The 17,950-nt window shown below is 59.5% G+C and overlaps 1 protein-coding gene across 1 annotated transcript in view; it reads right to left on the minus strand.

Annotated features, from left to right (window-relative positions):
• Positions 1–2,190: 2,190 nt before the first annotated feature.
• The window catches only part of LOC134911030 (serine/arginine-rich splicing factor 6-like), a gene marked incomplete at both ends in the record, with an annotated part of 39,683 nt that continues 23,923 nt past the window's right edge, over positions 2,191–17,950 (minus strand). Inside the window, one exon of the mRNA XM_063919423.1 lies at positions 2,191–2,268. Coding sequence (XP_063775493.1) covers positions 2,191–2,268 — 78 coding nt within the window. The remainder of the gene's footprint in view (positions 2,269–17,950) is intronic.

Genomic DNA, 17,950 nt, shown 5'->3' on the forward strand with positions numbered 1-17,950 from the left:
CTAGGGGTCTGATACAACCTCCCAGGTTCCGTTAAATCTCAGCCCCTACAACTGAGGTTGCCTCCCGTCAACTCAGGCCCTCAGTTGTGACATCCTGGTCCTGCTGTTACTGCTCCTGGTCCTGCTGCTGTTACTGCTCCTGGCCCCGCTGTTACTGCTCCTGGTCCTGCTGCTGTTACTGCTCCTGGTCCTGCTGTTACTGCTCCTGGTCCTGCTGTTACTGCTCCTGGTCCTGCTGTTACTGCTCCTGGTCCTGCTGTTACTGCTCCTGGTCCTGCTGTTACTGCTCCTGGTCCTGCTGCTGTTACTGCTCCTGGCCCCGCTGTTACTGCTCCTGGTCCTGCTGCTGTTACTGCTCCTGGCCCCGCTGTTACTGCTCCTGGTCCTGCTGCTGTTACTGCTCCTGGCCCTGCTGTTACTGCTCCTGGTCCTGCTGCTGTTACTGCTCCTGGCCCCGCTGTTACTGCTCCTGGTCCTGCTGCTGTTACTGCTCCTGGCCCTGCTGCTGTTACTGCTCCTGGTCCTGCTGTTACTGCTCCTGGCCCTGCTGTTACTGCTCCTGGTCCTGCTGTTACTGCTCCTGGTCCTGCTGTTACTGCTCCTGGTCCTGCTGTTACTGCTCCTGGTCCTGCTGTTACTGCTCCTGGTCCTGCTGTTACTGCTCCTGGTCCTGCTGCTGTTACTGCTCCTGGCCCCGCTGTTACTGCTCCTGGTCCTGCTGCTGTTACTGCTCCTGGCCCCGCTGTTACTGCTCCTGGTCCTGCTGCTGTTACTGCTCCTGGTCCTGCTGCTGTTACTGCTCCTGGCCCCGCTGTTACTGCTCCTGGTCCTGCTGTTACTGCTCCTGGTCCTGCTGCTACTGCTCCTGGTCCTGCTGTTACTGCTCCTGGTCCTGCTGTTACTGCTCCTGGTCCTGCTGCTGTTACTGCTCCTGGTCCTGCTGTTACTGCTCCTGGCCCTGCTGTTACTGCTCCTGGTCCTGCTGTTACTGCTCCTGGTCCTGCTGTTACTGCTCCTGGTCCTGCTGTTACTGCTCCTGGTCCTGCTGTTACTGCTCCTGGTCCTGCTGTTACTGCTCCTGGTCCTGCTGCTGTTACTGCTCCTGGCCCCGCTGTTACTGCTCCTGGTCCTGCTGTTACTGCTCCTGGTCCTGCTGCTGTTACTGCTCCTGGTCCTGCTGTTACTGCTCCTGGTCCTGCTGCTGTTACTGCTCCTGGCCCCGCTGCTGTTACTGCTCCTGGTCCTGCTGTTACTGCTCCTGGCCCTGCTGTTACTGCTCCTGGTCCTGCTGTTACTGCTCCTGGTCCTGCTGTTACTGCTCCTGGTCCTGCTGTTACTGCTCCTGGTCCTGCTGTTACTGCTCCTGGTCCTGCTGTTACTGCTCCTGGTCCTGCTGCTGTTACTGCTCCTGGCCCCGCTGTTACTGCTCCTGGTCCTGCTGCTGTTACTGCTCCTGGCCCCGCTGTTACTGCTCCTGGTCCTGCTGCTGTTACTGCTCCTGGTCCTGCTGCTGTTACTGCTCCTGGCCCCGCTGTTACTGCTCCTGGTCCTGCTGTTACTGCTCCTGGTCCTGCTGCTACTGCTCCTGGTCCTGCTGTTACTGCTCCTGGTCCTGCTGTTACTGCTCCTGGTCCTGCTGCTGTTACTGCTCCTGGTCCTGCTGTTACTGCTCCTGGCCCTGCTGTTACTGCTCCTGCTCCTGCTGTTACTGCTCCTGGTCCTGCTGTTACTGCTCCTGGTCCTGCTGTTACTGCTCCTGGTCCTGCTGTTACTGCTCCTGGTCCTGCTGTTACTGCTCCTGGTCCTGCTGTTACTGCTCCTGGTCCTGCTGCTGCTGCTGTTACTGCTCCTGGTCCTGCTGTTACTGCTCCTGGTCCTGCTGTTACTGCTCCTGGCCCAGCTGTTACTGCTCCTGGTCCCGCTGTTACTGCTCCTGGTCCTGCTGCTGTTACTGCTCCTGGTCCTGCTGCTGTTACTGCTCCTGGCCCCGCTGTTACTGCTCCTGGTCCTGCTGTTACTGCTCCTGGCCCAGCTGTTACTGCTCCTGGTCCCGCTGTTACTGCTCCTGGTCCCGCTGTTACTGCTCCTGGTCCTGCTGCTGTTACTGCTCCTGGCCCTGCTGTTACTGCTCCTGGTCCTGCTGCTGTTACTGCTCCTGGCCCCGCTGTTACTGCTCCTGGTCCTGCTGCTGTTACTGCTCCTGGCCCCGCTGTTACTGCTCCTGGTCCTGCTGCTGTTACTGCTCCTGGCCCTGCTGTTACTGCTCCTGGTCCTGCTGCTGTTACTGCTCCTGGTCCTGCTGCTGTTACTGCTCCTGGTCCTGCTGCTGTTACTGCTCCTGGCCCCGCTGTTACTGCTCCTGGTCCTGCTGCTGTTACTGCTCCTGGTCCTGCTGCTGTTACTGCTCCTGGTCCTGCTGCTGTTACTGCTCCTGGTCCTGCTGTTACTGCTCCTGGTCCTGCTGTTACTGCTCCTGGTCCTGCTGTTACTGCTCCTGGTCCCGCTGTTACTGCTCCTGGCCCTGCTGTTACTGCTCCTGGTCCTGCTGTTACTGCTCCTGGTCCTGCTGCTGTTACTGCTCCTGGTCCTGCTGTTACTGCTCCTGGTCCTACTGTTACTGCTCCTGGTCCTGCTGCTGTTACTGCTCCTGGTCCTGCTGTTACTGCTCCTGGTCCTGCTGTTACTGCTCCTGGTCCCGCTGTTACTGCTCCTGGTCCCGCTGTTACTGCTCCTGGTCCTGCTGTTACTGCTCCTGGTCCTGCTGCTGTTACTGCTCCTGGTCCTGCTGTTACTGCTCCTGGTCCTGCTGTTACTGCTCCTGGTCCTTCTGTTACTGCTCCTGGTCCTGCTGCTGTTACTGATCCTGGTCCTGCTGTTACTGCTCCTGGTCCTGCTGCTGTTACTGCTCCTGGTCCCGCTGTTACTGCTCCTGGTCCTGCTGTTACTGCTCCTGGTCCTGCTGCTGTTACTGATCCTGGTCCTGCTGTTACTGCTCCTGGTCCTTCTGTTACTGCTCCTGGTCCTGCTGTTACTGCTCCTGGTCCTGCTGTTACTGCTCCTGGTCCTGCTGCTGTTACTGATCCTGGTCCTTCTGTTACTGCTCCTGGTCCTGCTGTTACTGCTCCTGGTCCTGCTGCTGTTACTGATCCTGGTCCTGCTGTTACTGCTCCTGGTCCTGCTGCTGTTACTGCTCCTGGTCCCGCTGTTACTGCTCCTGGTCCTGCTGTTACTGCTCCTGGTCCTGCTGTTACTGCTCCTGGTCCTGCTGCTGTTACTGCTCCTGGTCCTGCTGCTGTTACTGCTCCTGGTCCCGCTGTTACTGCTCCTGGTCCTGCTGTTACTGCTCCTGGTCCTGCTGCTGTTACTGCTCCTGGTCCTGCTGTTACTGCTCCTGGTCCTGCTGTTACTGCTCCTGGTCCTGCTGTTACTGCTCCTGGTCCTGCTGTTACTGCTCCTGGTCCTGCTGTTACTGCTCCTGGTCCTGCTGCTGTTACTGCTCCTGGTCCTGCTGCTGTTACGGCTCCTGGTCCCGCTGTTACTGCTCCTGGTCCTGCTGTTACTGCTCCTGGTCCTGCTGCTGTTACTGCTCCTGGTCCTGCTGCTGTTACTGCTCCTGGTCCTGCTGTTACTGCTCCTGGTCCCACTGTTACTGCTCCTGGTCCTGCTGTTACTGCTCCTGGTCCTGCTGTTACTGCTCCTGGTCCTGCTGCTGTTACTGCTCCTGGTCCCGCTGTTACTGCTCCTGGTCCAGCTGTTACTGCTCCTGGTCCCGCTGTTACTGCTCCTGGTCCCGCTGTTACTGCTCCTGGTCCTGCTGTTACTGCTCCTGGCCCTGCTGCTGTTACTGCTCCTGGTCCTGCTGTTACTGCTCCTGGCCCTGCTGCTGTTACTGCTCCTGGTCCTGCTGCTGTTACTGCTCCTGGTCCTGCTGTTACTGCTCCTGGTCCCGCTGTTACTGCTCCTGGTCCCGCTGTTACTGCTCCTGGTCCTGCTGCTGTTACTGCTCCTGGCCCCGCTGTTACTGCTCCTGGTCCTGCTGCTGTTACTGCTCCTGGCCCCGCTGTTACTGCTCCTGGTCCTGCTGCTGTTACTGCTCCTGGTCCCGCTGTTACTGCTCCTGGTCCTGCTGCTGTTACTGCTCCTGGTCCTGCTGCTGTTACTGCTCCTGGCCCCGCTGTTACTGCTCCTGGTCCTGCTGCTGTTACTGCTCCTGGCCCTGCTGTTACTGCTCCTGGTCCTGCTGCTGTTACTGCTCCTGGCCCCGCTGTTACTGCTCCTGGTCCTGCTGCTGTTACTGCTCCTGGCCCCGCTGTTACTGCTCCTGGTCCTGCTGCTGTTACTGCTCCTGGTCCTGCTGCTGTTACTGCTCCTGGTCCTGCTGTTACTGCTCCTGGTCCCGCTGTTACTGCTCCTGGTCCCGCTGTTACTGCTCCTGGTCCTGCTGTTACTGCTCCTGGTCCTGCTGCTGTTACTGCTCCTGGTCCTGCTGCTGTTACTGCTCCTGGTCCTGCTGTTACTGCTCCTGGTCCTGCTGTTACTGCTCCTGGTCCTGCTGCTGTTACTGCTCCTGGCCCCGCTGTTACTGCTCCTGGTCCTGCTGCTGTTACTGCTCCTGGCCCCGCTGTTACTGCTCCTGGTCCTGCTGCTGTTACTGCTCCTGGTCCTGCTGCTGTTACTGCTCCTGGCCCCGCTGTTACTGCTCCTGGTCCTGCTGCTGTTACTGCTCCTGGTCCTGCTGCTACTGCTCCTGGTCCTGCTGTTACTGCTCCTGGCCCTGCTGCTGTTACTGCTCCTGGTCCTGCTGTTACTGCTCCTGGCCCTGCTGCTGTTACTGCTCCTGGTCCTGCTGCTGTTACGGCTCCTGGTCCTGCTGTTACTGCTCCTGGTCCCGCTGTTACTGCTCCTGGTCCCGCTGTTACTGCTCCTGGTCCTGCTGCTGTTACTGCTCCTGGCCCCGCTGTTACTGCTCCTGGTCCTGCTGCTGTTACTGCTCCTGGCCCCGCTGTTACTGCTCCTGGTCCTGCTGCTGTTACTGCTCCTGGCCCCGCTGTTACTGCTCCTGGTCCTGCTGCTGTTACTGCTCCTGGTCCTGCTGCTGTTACTGCTCCTGGTCCTGCTGCTGTTACTGCTCCTGGTCCTGCTGCTGTTACTGCTCCTGGCCCCGCTGTTACTGCTCCTGGTCCTGCTGCTGTTACTGCTCCTGGCCCTGCTGTTACTGCTCCTGGTCCTGCTGCTGTTACTGCTCCTGGCCCCGCTGTTACTGCTCCTGGTCCTGCTGCTGTTACTGCTCCTGGCCCTGCTGTTACTGCTCCTGGTCCTGCTGCTGTTACTGCTCCTGGTCCTGCTGCTGTTACTGCTCCTGGTCCTGCTGCTGTTACTGCTCCTGGTCCTGCTGTTACTGCTCCTGGTCCTGCTGCTGTTACTGCTCCTGGTCCCGCTGTTACTGCTCCTGGTCCTGCTGTTACTGCTCCTGGTCCTGCTGCTGTTACTGCTCCTGGTCCTGCTGTTACTGCTCCTGGTCCCGCTGTTACTGCTCCTGGTCCCGCTGTTACTGCTCCTGGTCCTGCTGTTACTGCTCCTGGTCCTGCTGCTGTTACTGCTCCTGGTCCTGCTGCTGTTACTGCTCCTGGTCCTGCTGTTACTGCTCCTGGTCCTGCTGTTACTGCTCCTGGTCCTGCTGCTGTTACTGCTCCTGGTCCTGCTGTTACTGCTCCTGGCCCAGCTGTTACTGCTCCTGGTCCCGCTGTTACTGCTCCTGGTCCTGCTGCTGTTACTGCTCCTGGTCCTGCTGCTGTTACTGCTCCTGGCCCTGCTGTTACTGCTCCTGGTCCTGCTGCTGTTACTGCTCCTGGCCCCGCTGTTACTGCTCCTGGTCCTGCTGCTGTTACTGCTCCTGGCCCCGCTATTACTGCTCCTGGTCCTGCTGCTGTTACTGCTCCTGGTCCTGCTGTTACTGCTCCTGGTCCTGCTGCTGTTACTGCTCCTGGTCCTGCTGTTACTGCTCCTGGTCCTGCTGTTACTGCTCCTGGTCCTGCTGCTACTGCTCCTGGTCCTGCTGTTACTGCTCCTGGCCCTGCTGCTGTTACTGCTCCTGGTCCTGCTGTTACTGCTCCTGGCCCTGCTGCTGTTACTGCTCCTGGTCCTGCTGCTGTTACTGCTCCTGGTCCTGCTGTTACTGCTCCTGGTCCCGCTGTTACTGCTCCTGGTCCCGCTGTTACTGCTCCTGGTCCTGCTGCTGTTACTGCTCCTGGCCCCGCTGTTACTGCTCCTGGTCCTGCTGCTGTTACTGCTCCTGGCCCCGCTGTTACTGCTCCTGGTCCTGCTGCTGTTACTGCTCCTGGCCCCGCTGTTACTGCTCCTGGTCCTGCTGCTGTTACTGCTCCTGGTCCTGCTGCTGTTACTGCTCCTGGTCCTGCTGCTGTTACTGCTCCTGGTCCTGCTGTTACTGCTCCTGGTCCTGCTGCTGTTACTGCTCCTGGCCCCGCTGTTACTGCTCCTGGTCCTGCTGCTGTTACTGCTCCTGGCCCTGCTGTTACTGCTCCTGGTCCTGCTGCTGTTACTGCTCCTGGCCCCGCTGTTACTGCTCCTGGTCCTGCTGCTGTTACTGATCCTGGCCCCGCTGTTACTGCTCCTGGTCCTGCTGCTGTTACTGCTCCTGGCCCCGCTGTTACTGCTCCTGGTCCTGCTGCTGTTACTGCTCCTGGTCCTGCTGCTGTTACTGCTCCTGGTCCTGCTGTTACTGCTCCTGGTCCCGCTGTTACTGCTCCTGGTCCCGCTGTTACTGCTCCTGGTCCTGCTGTTACTGCTCCTGGTCCTGCTGCTGTTACTGCTCCTGGTCCTGCTGCTGTTACTGCTCCTGGTCCTGCTGGTACTGCTCCTGGTCCCGCTGTTACTGCTCCTGGTCCCGCTGTTACTGCTCCTGGTCCTGCTGTTACTGCTCCTGGTCCTGCTGCTGTTACTGCTCCTGGTCCTGCTGCTGTTACTGCTCCTGGTCCTGCTGTTACTGCTCCTGGTCTTGCTGTTACTGCTCCTGGTCCTGCTGCTGTTACTGCTCCTGGCCCCGCTGTTACTGCTCCTGGTCCTGCTGCTGTTACTGCTCCTGGCCCCGCTGTTACTGCTCCTGGTCCTGCTGCTGTTACTGCTCCTGGTCCTGCTGCTGTTACTGCTCCTGGCCCCGCTGTTACTGCTCCTGGTCCTGCTGCTGTTACTGCTCCTGGTCCTGCTGCTACTGCTCCTGGTCCTGCTGTTACTGCTCCTGGCCCTGCTGCTGTTACTGCTCCTGGTCCTGCTGTTACTGCTCCTGGCCCTGCTGCTGTTACTGCTCCTGGTCCTGCTGCTGTTACTGCTCCTGGTCCTGCTGTTACTGCTCCTGGTCCCGCTGTTACTGCTCCTGGTCCCGCTGTTACTGCTCCTGGTCCTGCTGCTGTTACTGCTCCTGGCCCCGCTGTTACTGCTCCTGGTCCTGCTGCTGTTACTGCTCCTGGCCCCGCTGTTACTGCTCCTGGTCCTGCTGCTGTTACTGCTCCTGGTCCTGCTGCTGTTACTGCTCCTGGTCCTGCTGCTGTTACTGCTCCTGGTCCTGCTGTTACTGCTCCTGGCCCTGCTGTTACTGCTCCTGGTCCTGCTGCTGTTACTGCTCCTGGCCCCGCTGTTACTGCTCCTGGTCCTGCTGCTGTTACTGCTCCTGGCCCCGCTGTTACTGCTCCTGGTCCTGCTGCTGTTACTGCTCCTGGTCCTGCTGCAGTTACTGCTCCTGGTCCTGCTGTTACTGCTCCTGGTCCCGCTGTTACTGCTCCTGGTCCCGCTGTTACTGCTCCTGGTCCTGCTGTTACTGCTCCTGGTCCTGCTGCTGTTACTGCTCCTGGTCCTGCTGCTGTTACTGCTCCTGGTCCTGCTGTTACTGCTCCTGGTCCCGCTGTTACTGCTCCTGGTCCCGCTGTTACTGCTCCTGGTCCTGCTGTTACTGCTCCTGGTCCTGCTGCTGTAACTGCTCCTGGTCCTGCTGCTGTTACTGCTCCTGGTCCTGCTGTTACTGCTCCTGGTCCTGCTGTTACTGCTCCTGGTCCTGCTGCTGTTACTGCTCCTGGCCCCGCTGTTACTGCTCCTGGTCCTGCTGCTGTTACTGCTCCTGGCCCTGCTGCTGTTACTGCTCCTGGTCCTGCTGTTACTGCTCCTGGCCCTGCTGTTACTGCTCCTGGTCCTGCTGTTACTGCTCCTGGTCCTGCTGTTACTGCTCCTGGTCCTGCTGTTACTGCTCCTGGTCCTGCTGTTACTGCTCCTGGTCCTGCTGCTGTTACTGCTCCTGGCCCCGCTGTTACTGCTCCTGGTCCTGCTGCTGTTACTGCTCCTGGCCCCGCTGTTACTGCTCCTGGTCCTGCTGCTGTTACTGCTCCTGGTCCTGCTGCTGTTACTGCTCCTGGCCCCGCTGTTACTGCTCCTGGTCCTGCTGTTACTGCTCCTGGTCCTGCTGCTACTGCTCCTGGTCCTGCTGTTACTGCTCCTGGTCCTGCTGCTGTTACTGCTCCTGGTCCTGCTGTTACTGCTCCTGGTCCTGCTGTTACTGCTCCTGCTCCTGCTGTTACTGCTCCTGGTCCTGCTGTTACTGCTCCTGGTCCTGCTGTTACTGCTCCTGGTCCTGCTGTTACTGCTCCTGGTCCTGCTGTTACTGCTCCTGGTCCTGCTGTTACTGCTCCTGGTCCTGCTGTTACTGCTCCTGGTCCTGCTGCTGCTGCTGTTACTGCTCCTGGTCCTGCTGTTACTGCTCCTGGTCCTGCTGTTACTGCTCCTGGCCCAGCTGTTACTGCTCCTGGTCCCGCTGTTACTGCTCCTGGTCCTGCTGCTGTTACTGCTCCTGGTCCTGCTGCTGTTACTGCTCCTGGCCCCGCTGTTACTGCTCCTGGTCCTGCTGTTACTGCTCCTGGCCCAGCTGTTACTGCTCCTGGTCCCGCTGTTACTGCTCCTGGTCCCGCTGTTACTGCTCCTGGTCCTGCTGCTGTTACTGCTCCTGGCCCTGCTGTTACTGCTCCTGGTCCTGCTGCTGTTACTGCTCCTGGCCCCGCTGTTACTGCTCCTGGTCCTGCTGCTGTTACTGCTCCTGGCCCCGCTGTTACTGCTCCTGGTCCTGCTGCTGTTACTGCTCCTGGCCCTGCTGTTACTGCTCCTGGTCCTGCTGCTGTTACTGCTCCTGGTCCTGCTGCTGTTACTGCTCCTGGTCCTGCTGCTGTTACTGCTCCTGGCCCCGCTGTTACTGCTCCTGGTCCTGCTGCTGTTACTGCTCCTGGTCCTGCTGCTGTTACTGCTCCTGGTCCTGCTGCTGTTACTGCTCCTGGTCCTGCTGTTACTGCTCCTGGTCCTGCTGTTACTGCTCCTGGTCCTGCTGTTACTGCTCCTGGTCCCGCTGTTACTGCTCCTGGCCCTGCTGTTACTGCTCCTGGTCCTGCTGCTGTTACTGCTCCTGGTCCTGCTGTTACTGCTCCTGGTCCTGCTGCTGTTACTGCTCCTGGTCCTGCTGCTGTTACTGCTCCTGGTCCTGCTGTTACTGCTCCTGGTCCTACTGTTACTGCTCCTGGTCCTGCTGCTGTTACTGCTCCTGGTCCTGCTGTTACTGCTCCTGGTCCTGCTGTTACTGCTCCTGGTCCCGCTGTTACTGCTCCTGGTCCCGCTGTTACTGCTCCTGGTCCTGCTGTTACTGCTCCTGGTCCTGCTGCTGTTACTGCTCCTGGTCCTGCTGTTACTGCTCCTGGTCCTGCTGTTACTGCTCCTGGTCCTGCTGCTGTTACTGCTCCTGGTCCTGCTGCTGTTACTGCTCCTGGTCCTGCTGTTACTGCTCCTGGTCCTGCTGTTACTGCTCCTGGTCCTGCTGTTACTGCTCCTGGTCCCGCTGTTACTGCTCCTGGCCCTGCTGTTACTGCTCCTGGTCCTGCTGTTACTGCTCCTGGTCCTGCTGCTGTTACTGCTCCTGGTCCTGCTGTTACTGCTCCTGGTCCTGCTGTTACTGCTCCTGGTCCCGCTGTTACTGCTCCTGGTCCCGCTGTTACTGCTCCTGGTCCTGCTGTTACTGCTCCTGGTCCTGCTGCTGTTACTGATCCTGGTCCTGCTGTTACTGCTCCTGGTCCTGCTGCTGTTACTGCTCCTGGTCCCGCTGTTACTGCTCCTGGTCCTGCTGTTACTGCTCCTGGTCCTGCTGTTACTGCTCCTGGTCCTGCTGCTGTTACTGCTCCTGGTCCTGCTGCTGTTACTGCTCCTGGTCCCGCTGTTACTGCTCCTGGTCCTGCTGTTACTGCTCCTGGTCCTGCTGCTGTTACTGCTCCTGGTCCTGCTGTTACTGCTCCTGGTCCTGCTGTTACTGCTCCTGGTCCTGCTGTTACTGCTCCTGGTCCTGCTGTTACTGCTCCTGGTCCTGCTGTTACTGCTCCTGGTCCTGCTGCTGTTACTGCTCCTGGTCCTGCTGCTGTTACGGCTCCTGGTCCCGCTGTTACTGCTCCTGGTCCTGCTGTTACTGCTCCTGGTCCTGCTGCTGTTACTGCTCCTGGTCCTGCTGTTACTGCTCCTGGTCCCACTGTTACTGCTCCTGGTCCTGCTGTTACTGCTCCTGGTCCCGCTGTTACTGCTCCTGGTCCCGCTGTTACTGCTCCTGGTCCTGCTGCTGTTACTGCTCCTGGTCCTGCTGCTGTTACTGCTCCTGGTCCCGCTGTTACTGCTCCTGCTGTTACTGCTCCTGGTCCTGCTGTTACTGCTCCTGGTCCTGCTGCTGTTACTGCTCCTGGCCCCGCTGTTACTGCTCCTGGTCCTGCTGCTGTTACTGCTCCTGGCCCTGCTGTTACTGCTCCTGGTCCTGCTGCTGTTACTGCTCCTGGCCCCGCTGTTACTGCTCCTGGTCCTGCTGCTGTTACTGCTCCTGGCCCCGCTGTTACTGCTCCTGGTCCTGCTGCTGTTACTGCTCCTGGTCCTGCTGCTGTTACTGCTCCTGGTCCTGCTGTTACTGCTCCTGGTCCCGCTGTTACTGCTCCTGGTCCCGCTGTTACTGCTCCTGGTCCTGCTGTTACTGCTCCTGGTCCTGCTGCTGTTACTGCTCCTGGTCCTGCTGCTGTTACTGCTCCTGGTCCTGCTGTTACTGCTCCTGGTCCTGCTGTTACTGCTCCTGGTCCTGCTGCTGTTACTGCTCCTGGCCCCGCTGTTACTGCTCCTGGTCCTGCTGCTGTTACTGCTCCTGGCCCCGCTGTTACTGCTCCTGGTCCTGCTGCTGTTACTGCTCCTGGTCCTGCTGCTGTTACTGCTCCTGGCCCCGCTGTTACTGCTCCTGGTCCTGCTGCTGTTACTGCTCCTGGTCCTGCTGCTACTGCTCCTGGTCCTGCTGTTACTGCTCCTGGCCCTGCTGCTGTTACTGCTCCTGGTCCTGCTGTTACTGCTCCTGGCCCTGCTGCTGTTACTGCTCCTGGTCCTGCTGCTGTTACGGCTCCTGGTCCTGCTGTTACTGCTCCTGGTCCCGCTGTTACTGCTCCTGGTCCCGCTGTTACTGCTCCTGGTCCTGCTGCTGTTACTGCTCCTGGCCCCGCTGTTACTGCTCCTGGTCCTGCTGCTGTTACTGCTCCTGGCCCCGCTGTTACTGCTCCTGGTCCTGCTGCTGTTACTGCTCCTGGCCCCGCTGTTACTGCTCCTGGTCCTGCTGCTGTTACTGCTCCTGGTCCTGCTGCTGTTACTGCTCCTGGTCCTGCTGCTGTTACTGCTCCTGGTCCTGCTGCTGTTACTGCTCCTGGCCCCGCTGTTACTGCTCCTGGTCCTGCTGCTGTTACTGCTCCTGGCCCTGCTGTTACTGCTCCTGGTCCTGCTGCTGTTACTGCTCCTGGCCCCGCTGTTACTGCTCCTGGTCCTGCTGCTGTTACTGCTCCTGGCCCCGCTGTTACTGCTCCTGGTCCTGCTGCTGTTACTGCTCCTGGTCCTGCTGCTGTTACTGCTCCTGGTCCTGCTGTTACTGCTCCTGGTCCCGCTGTTACTGCTCCTGGTCCCGCTGTTACTGCTCCTGGTCCTGCTGTTACTGCTCCTGGTCCTGCTGCTGTTACTGCTCCTGGTCCTGCTGTTACTGCTCCTGGTCCCGCTGTTACTGCTCCTGGTCCCGCTGTTACTGCTCCTGGTCCTGCTGTTACTGCTCCTGGTCCTGCTGCTGTTACTGCTCCTGGTCCTGCTGCTGTTACTGCTCCTGGTCCTGCTGTTACTGCTCCTGGTCCTGCTGTTACTGCTCCTGGTCCTGCTGCTGTTACTGCTCCTGGTCCTGCTGTTACTGCTCCTGGCCCAGCTGTTACTGCTCCTGGTCCCGCTGTTACTGCTCCTGGTCCTGCTGCTGTTACTGCTCCTGGTCCTGCTGCTGTTACTGCTCCTGGCCCTGCTGTTACTGCTCCTGGTCCTGCTGCTGTTACTGCTCCTGGCCCCGCTGTTACTGCTCCTGGTCCTGCTGCTGTTACTGCTCCTGGCCCCGCTATTACTGCTCCTGGTCCTGCTGCTGTTACTGCTCCTGGTCCTGCTGTTACTGCTCCTGGTCCTGCTGCTGTTACTGCTCCTGGTCCTGCTGTTACTGCTCCTGGTCCTGCTGTTACTGCTCCTGGTCCTGCTGCTACTGCTCCTGGTCCTGCTGTTACTGCTCCTGGCCCTGCTGCTGTTACTGCTCCTGGTCCTGCTGTTACTGCTCCTGGCCCTGCTGCTGTTACTGCTCCTGGTCCTGCTGCTGTTACTGCTCCTGGTCCTGCTGTTACTGCTCCTGGTCCCGCTGTTACTGCTCCTGGTCCCGCTGTTACTGCTCCTGGTCCTGCTGCTGTTACTGCTCCTGGCCCCGCTGTTACTGCTCCTGGTCCTGCTGCTGTTACTGCTCCTGGCCCCGCTGTTACTGCTCCTGGTCCTGCTGCTGTTACTGCTCCTGGCCCCGCTGTTACTGCTCCTGGTCCTGCTGCTGTTACTGCTCCTGGTCCTGCTGCTGTTACTGCTCCTGGTCCTGCTGCTGTTACTGCTCCTGGTCCTGCTGTTACTGCTCCTGGTCCTGCTGCTGTTACTGCTCCTGGCCCCGCTGTTACTGCTCCTGGTCCTGCTGCTGTTACTGCTCCTGGCCCTGCTGTTACTGCTCCTGGTCCTGCTGCTGTTACTGCTCCTGGCCCCGCTGTTACTGCTCCTGGTCCTGCTGCTGTTACTGATCCTGGCCCCGCTGTTACTGCTCCTGGTCCTGCTGCTGTTACTGCTCCTGGCCCCGCTGTTACTGCTCCTGGTCCTGCTGCTGTTACTGCTCCTGGTCCTGCTGCTGTTACTGCTCCTGGTCCTGCTGTTACTGCTCCTGGTCCCGCTGTTACTGCTCCTGGTCCCGCTGTTACTGCTCCTGGTCCTGCTGTTACTGCTCCTGGTCCTGCTGCTGTTACTGCTCCTGGTCCTGCTGCTGTTACTGCTCCTGGTCCTGCTGTTACTGCTCCTGGTCCCGCTGTTACTGCTCCTGGTCCCGCTGTTACTGCTCCTGGTCCTGCTGTTACTGCTCCTGGTCCTGCTGCTGTTACTGCTCCTGGTCCTGCTGCTGTTACTGCTCCTGGTCCTGCTGTTACTGCTCCTGGTCTTGCTGTTACTGCTCCTGGTCCTGCTGCTGTTACTGCTCCTGGCCCCGCTGTTACTGCTCCTGGTCCTGCTGCTGTTACTGCTCCTGGCCCCGCTGTTACTGCTCCTGGTCCTGCTGCTGTTACTGCTCCTGGTCCTGCTGCTGTTACTGCTCCTGGCCCCGCTGTTACTGCTCCTGGTCCTGCTGCTGTTACTGCTCCTGGTCCTGCTGCTACTGCTCCTGGTCCTGCTGTTACTGCTCCTGGCCCTGCTGCTGTTACTGCTCCTGGTCCTGCTGTTACTGCTCCTGGCCCTGCTGCTGTTACTGCTCCTGGTCCTGCTGCTGTTACTGCTCCTGGTCCTGCTGTTACTGCTCCTGGTCCCGCTGTTACTGCTCCTGGTCCCGCTGTTACTGCTCCTGGTCCTGCTGCTGTTACTGCTCCTGGCCCCGCTGTTACTGCTCCTGGTCCTGCTGCTGTTACTGCTCCTGGCCCCGCTGTTACTGCTCCTGGTCCTGCTGCTGTTACTGCTCCTGGTCCTGCTGCTGTTACTGCTCCTGGTCCTGCTGCTGTTACTGCTCCTGGTCCTGCTGTTACTGCTCCTGGCCCTGCTGTTACTGCTCCTGGTCCTGCTGCTGTTACTGCTCCTGGCCCCGCTGTTACTGCTCCTGGTCCTGCTGCTGTTACTGCTCCTGGCCCCGCTGTTACTGCTCCTGGTCCTGCTGCTGTTACTGCTCCTGGTCCTGCTGCAGTTACTGCTCCTGGTCCTGCTGTTACTGCTCCTGGTCCCGCTGTTACTGCTCCTGGTCCCGCTGTTACTGCTCCTGGTCCTGCTGTTACTGCTCCTGGTCCTGCTGCTGTTACTGCTCCTGGTCCTGCTGCTGTTACTGCTCCTGGTCCTGCTGTTACTGCTCCTGGTCCCGCTGTTACTGCTCCTGGTCCCGCTGTTACTGCTCCTGGTCCTGCTGTTACTGCTCCTGGTCCTGCTGCTGTAACTGCTCCTGGTCCTGCTGCTGTTACTGCTCCTGGTCCTGCTGTTACTGCTCCTGGTCCTGCTGTTACTGCTCCTGGCCCCGCTGTTACTGCTCCTGGTCCTGCTGCTGTTACTGCTCCTGGTCCTGCTGCTGTTACTGCTCCTGGCCCCGCTGTTACTGCTCCTGGTCCTGCTGTTACTGCTCCTGGTCCTGCTGCTACTGCTCCTGGTCCTGCTGTTACTGCTCCTGGTCCTGCTGTTACTGCTCCTGGTCCTGCTGCTGTTACTGCTCCTGGTCCTGCTGTTACTGCTCCTGGCCCTGCTGTTACTGCTCCTGCTCCTGCTGTTACTGCTCCTGGTCCTGCTGTTACTGCTCCTGGTCCTGCTGTTACTGCTCCTGGTCCTGCTGTTACTGCTCCTGGTCCTGCTGTTACTGCTCCTGGTCCTGCTGTTACTGCTCCTGGTCCTGCTGCTGCTGCTGTTACTGCTCCTGGTCCTGCTGTTACTGCTCCTGGTCCTGCTGTTACTGCTCCTGGCCCAGCTGTTACTGCTCCTGGTCCCGCTGTTACTGCTCCTGGTCCTGCTGCTGTTACTGCTCCTGGTCCTGCTGCTGTTACTGCTCCTGGCCCCGCTGTTACTGCTCCTGGTCCTGCTGTTACTGCTCCTGGCCCAGCTGTTACTGCTCCTGGTCCCGCTGTTACTGCTCCTGGTCCCGCTGTTACTGCTCCTGGTCCTGCTGCTGTTACTGCTCCTGGCCCTGCTGTTACTGCTCCTGGTCCTGCTGCTGTTACTGCTCCTGGCCCCGCTGTTACTGCTCCTGGTCCTGCTGCTGTTACTGCTCCTGGCCCCGCTGTTACTGCTCCTGGTCCTGCTGCTGTTACTGCTCCTGGCCCTGCTGTTACTGCTCCTGGTCCTGCTGCTGTTACTGCTCCTGGTCCTGCTGCTGTTACTGCTCCTGGTCCTGCTGCTGTTACTGCTCCTGGCCCCGCTGTTACTGCTCCTGGTCCTGCTGCTGTTACTGCTCCTGGTCCTGCTGCTGTTACTGCTCCTGGTCCTGCTGCTGTTACTGCTCCTGGTCCTGCTGTTACTGCTCCTGGTCCTGCTGTTACTGCTCCTGGTCCTGCTGTTACTGCTCCTGGTCCCGCTGTTACTGCTCCTGGCCCTGCTGTTACTGCTCCTGGTCCTGCTGTTACTGCTCCTGGTCCTGCTGCTGTTACTGCTCCTGGTCCTGCTGTTACTGCTCCTGGTCCTACTGTTACTGCTCCTGGTCCTGCTGCTGTTACTGCTCCTGGTCCTGCTGTTACTGCTCCTGGTCCTGCTGTTACTGCTCCTGGTCCCGCTGTTACTGCTCCTGGTCCCGCTGTTACTGCTCCTGGTCCTGCTGTTACTGCTCCTGGTCCTGCTGCTGTTACTGCTCCTGGTCCTGCTGTTACTGCTCCTGGTCCTGCTGTTACTGCTCCTGGTCCTGCTGCTGTTACTGCTCCTGGTCCTGCTGCTGTTACTGCTCCTGGTCCTGCTGTTACTGCTCCTGGTCCTGCTGTTACTGCTCCTGGTCCTGCTGTTACTGCTCCTGGTCCCGCTGTTACTGCTCCTGGCCCTGCTGTTACTGCTCCTGGTCCTGCTGTTACTGCTCCTGGTCCTGCTGCTGTTACTGCTCCTGGTCCTGCTGTTACTGCTCCTGGTCCTGCTGTTACTGCTCCTGGTCCCGCTGTTACTGCTCCTGGTCCCGCTGTTACTGCTCCTGGTCCTGCTGTTACTGCTCCTGGTCCTGCTGCTGTTACTGATCCTGGTCCTGCTGTTACTGCTCCTGGTCCTGCTGCTGTTACTGCTCCTGGTCCCGCTGTTACTGCTCCTGGTCCTGCTGTTACTGCTCCTGGTCCTGCTGTTACTGCTCCTGGTCCTGCTGCTGTTACTGCTCCTGGTCCTGCTGCTGTTACTGCTCCTGGTCCCGCTGTTACTGCTCCTGGTCCTGCTGTTACTGCTCCTGGTCCTGCTGCTGTTACTGCTCCTGGTCCTGCTGTTACTGCTCCTGGTCCTGCTGTTACTGCTCCTGGTCCTGCTGTTACTGCTCCTGGTCCTGCTGTTACTGCTCCTGGTCCTGCTGTTACTGCTCCTGGTCCTGCTGCTGTTACTGCTCCTGGTCCTGCTGCTGTTACGGCTCCTGGTCCCGCTGTTACTGCTCCTGGTCCTGCTGTTACTGCTCCTGGTCCTGCTGCTGTTACTGCTCCTGGTCCTGCTGCTGTTACTGCTCCTGGTCCTGCTGTTACTGCTCCTGGTCCCACTGTTACTGCTCCTGGTCCTGCTGTTACTGCTCCTGGTCCCGCTGTTACTGCTCCTGGTCCCGCTGTTACTGCTCCTGGTCCTGCTGCTGTTACTGCTCCTGGTCCTGCTGCTGTTACTGCTCCTGGTCCCGCTGTTACTGCTCCTGCTGTTACTGCTCCTGGTCCTGCTGTTACTGCTCCTGGTCCTGCTGCTGTTACTGCTCCTGGCCCCGCTGTTACTGCTCCTGGTCCTGCTGCTGTTACTGCTCCTGGCCCTGCTGTTACTGCTCCTGGTCCTGCTGCTGTTACTGCTCCTGGCCCCGCTGTTACTGCTCCTGGTCCTGCTGCTGTTACTGCTCCTGGCCCCGCTGTTACTGCTCCTGGTCCTGCTGCTGTTACTGCTCCTGGTCCTGCTGCTGTTACTGCTCCTGGTCCTGCTGTTACTGCTCCTGGTCCCGCTGTTACTGCTCCTGGTCCCGCTGTTACTGCTCCTGGTCCTGCTGTTACTGCTCCTGGTCCTGCTGCTGTTACTGCTCCTGGTCCTGCTGCTGTTACTGCTCCTGGTCCTGCTGTTACTGCTCCTGGTCCTGCTGTTACTGCTCCTGGTCCTGCTGCTGTTACTGCTCCTGGCCCCGCTGTTACTGCTCCTGGTCCTGCTGCTGTTACTGCTCCTGGCCCCGCTGTTACTGCTCCTGGTCCTGCTGCTGTTACTGCTCCTGGTCCTGCTGCTGTTACTGCTCCTGGCCCCGCTGTTACTGCTCCTGGTCCTGCTGCTGTTACTGCTCCTGGTCCTGCTGCTACTGCTCCTGGTCCTGCTGTTACTGCTCCTGGCCCTGCTGCTGTTACTGCTCCTGGTCCTGCTGTTACTGCTCCTGGCCCTGCTGCTGTTACTGCTCCTGGTCCTGCTGCTGTTACGGCTCCTGGTCCTGCTGTTACTGCTCCTGGTCCCGCTGTTACTGCTCCTGGTCCCGCTGTTACTGCTCCTGGTCCTGCTGCTGTTACTGCTCCTGGCCCCGCTGTTACTGCTCCTGGTCCTGCTGCTGTTACTGCTCCTGGCCCCGCTGTTACTGCTCCTGGTCCTGCTGCTGTTACTGCTCCTGGCCCCGCTGTTACTGCTCCTGGTCCTGCTGCTGTTACTGCTCCTGGTCCTGCTG

Source organism: Pseudophryne corroboree, chromosome 4, assembly GCF_028390025.1.
Source record: "Pseudophryne corroboree isolate aPseCor3 chromosome 4, aPseCor3.hap2, whole genome shotgun sequence".
NCBI lineage: Eukaryota > Metazoa > Chordata > Amphibia > Anura > Myobatrachidae > Pseudophryne > Pseudophryne corroboree.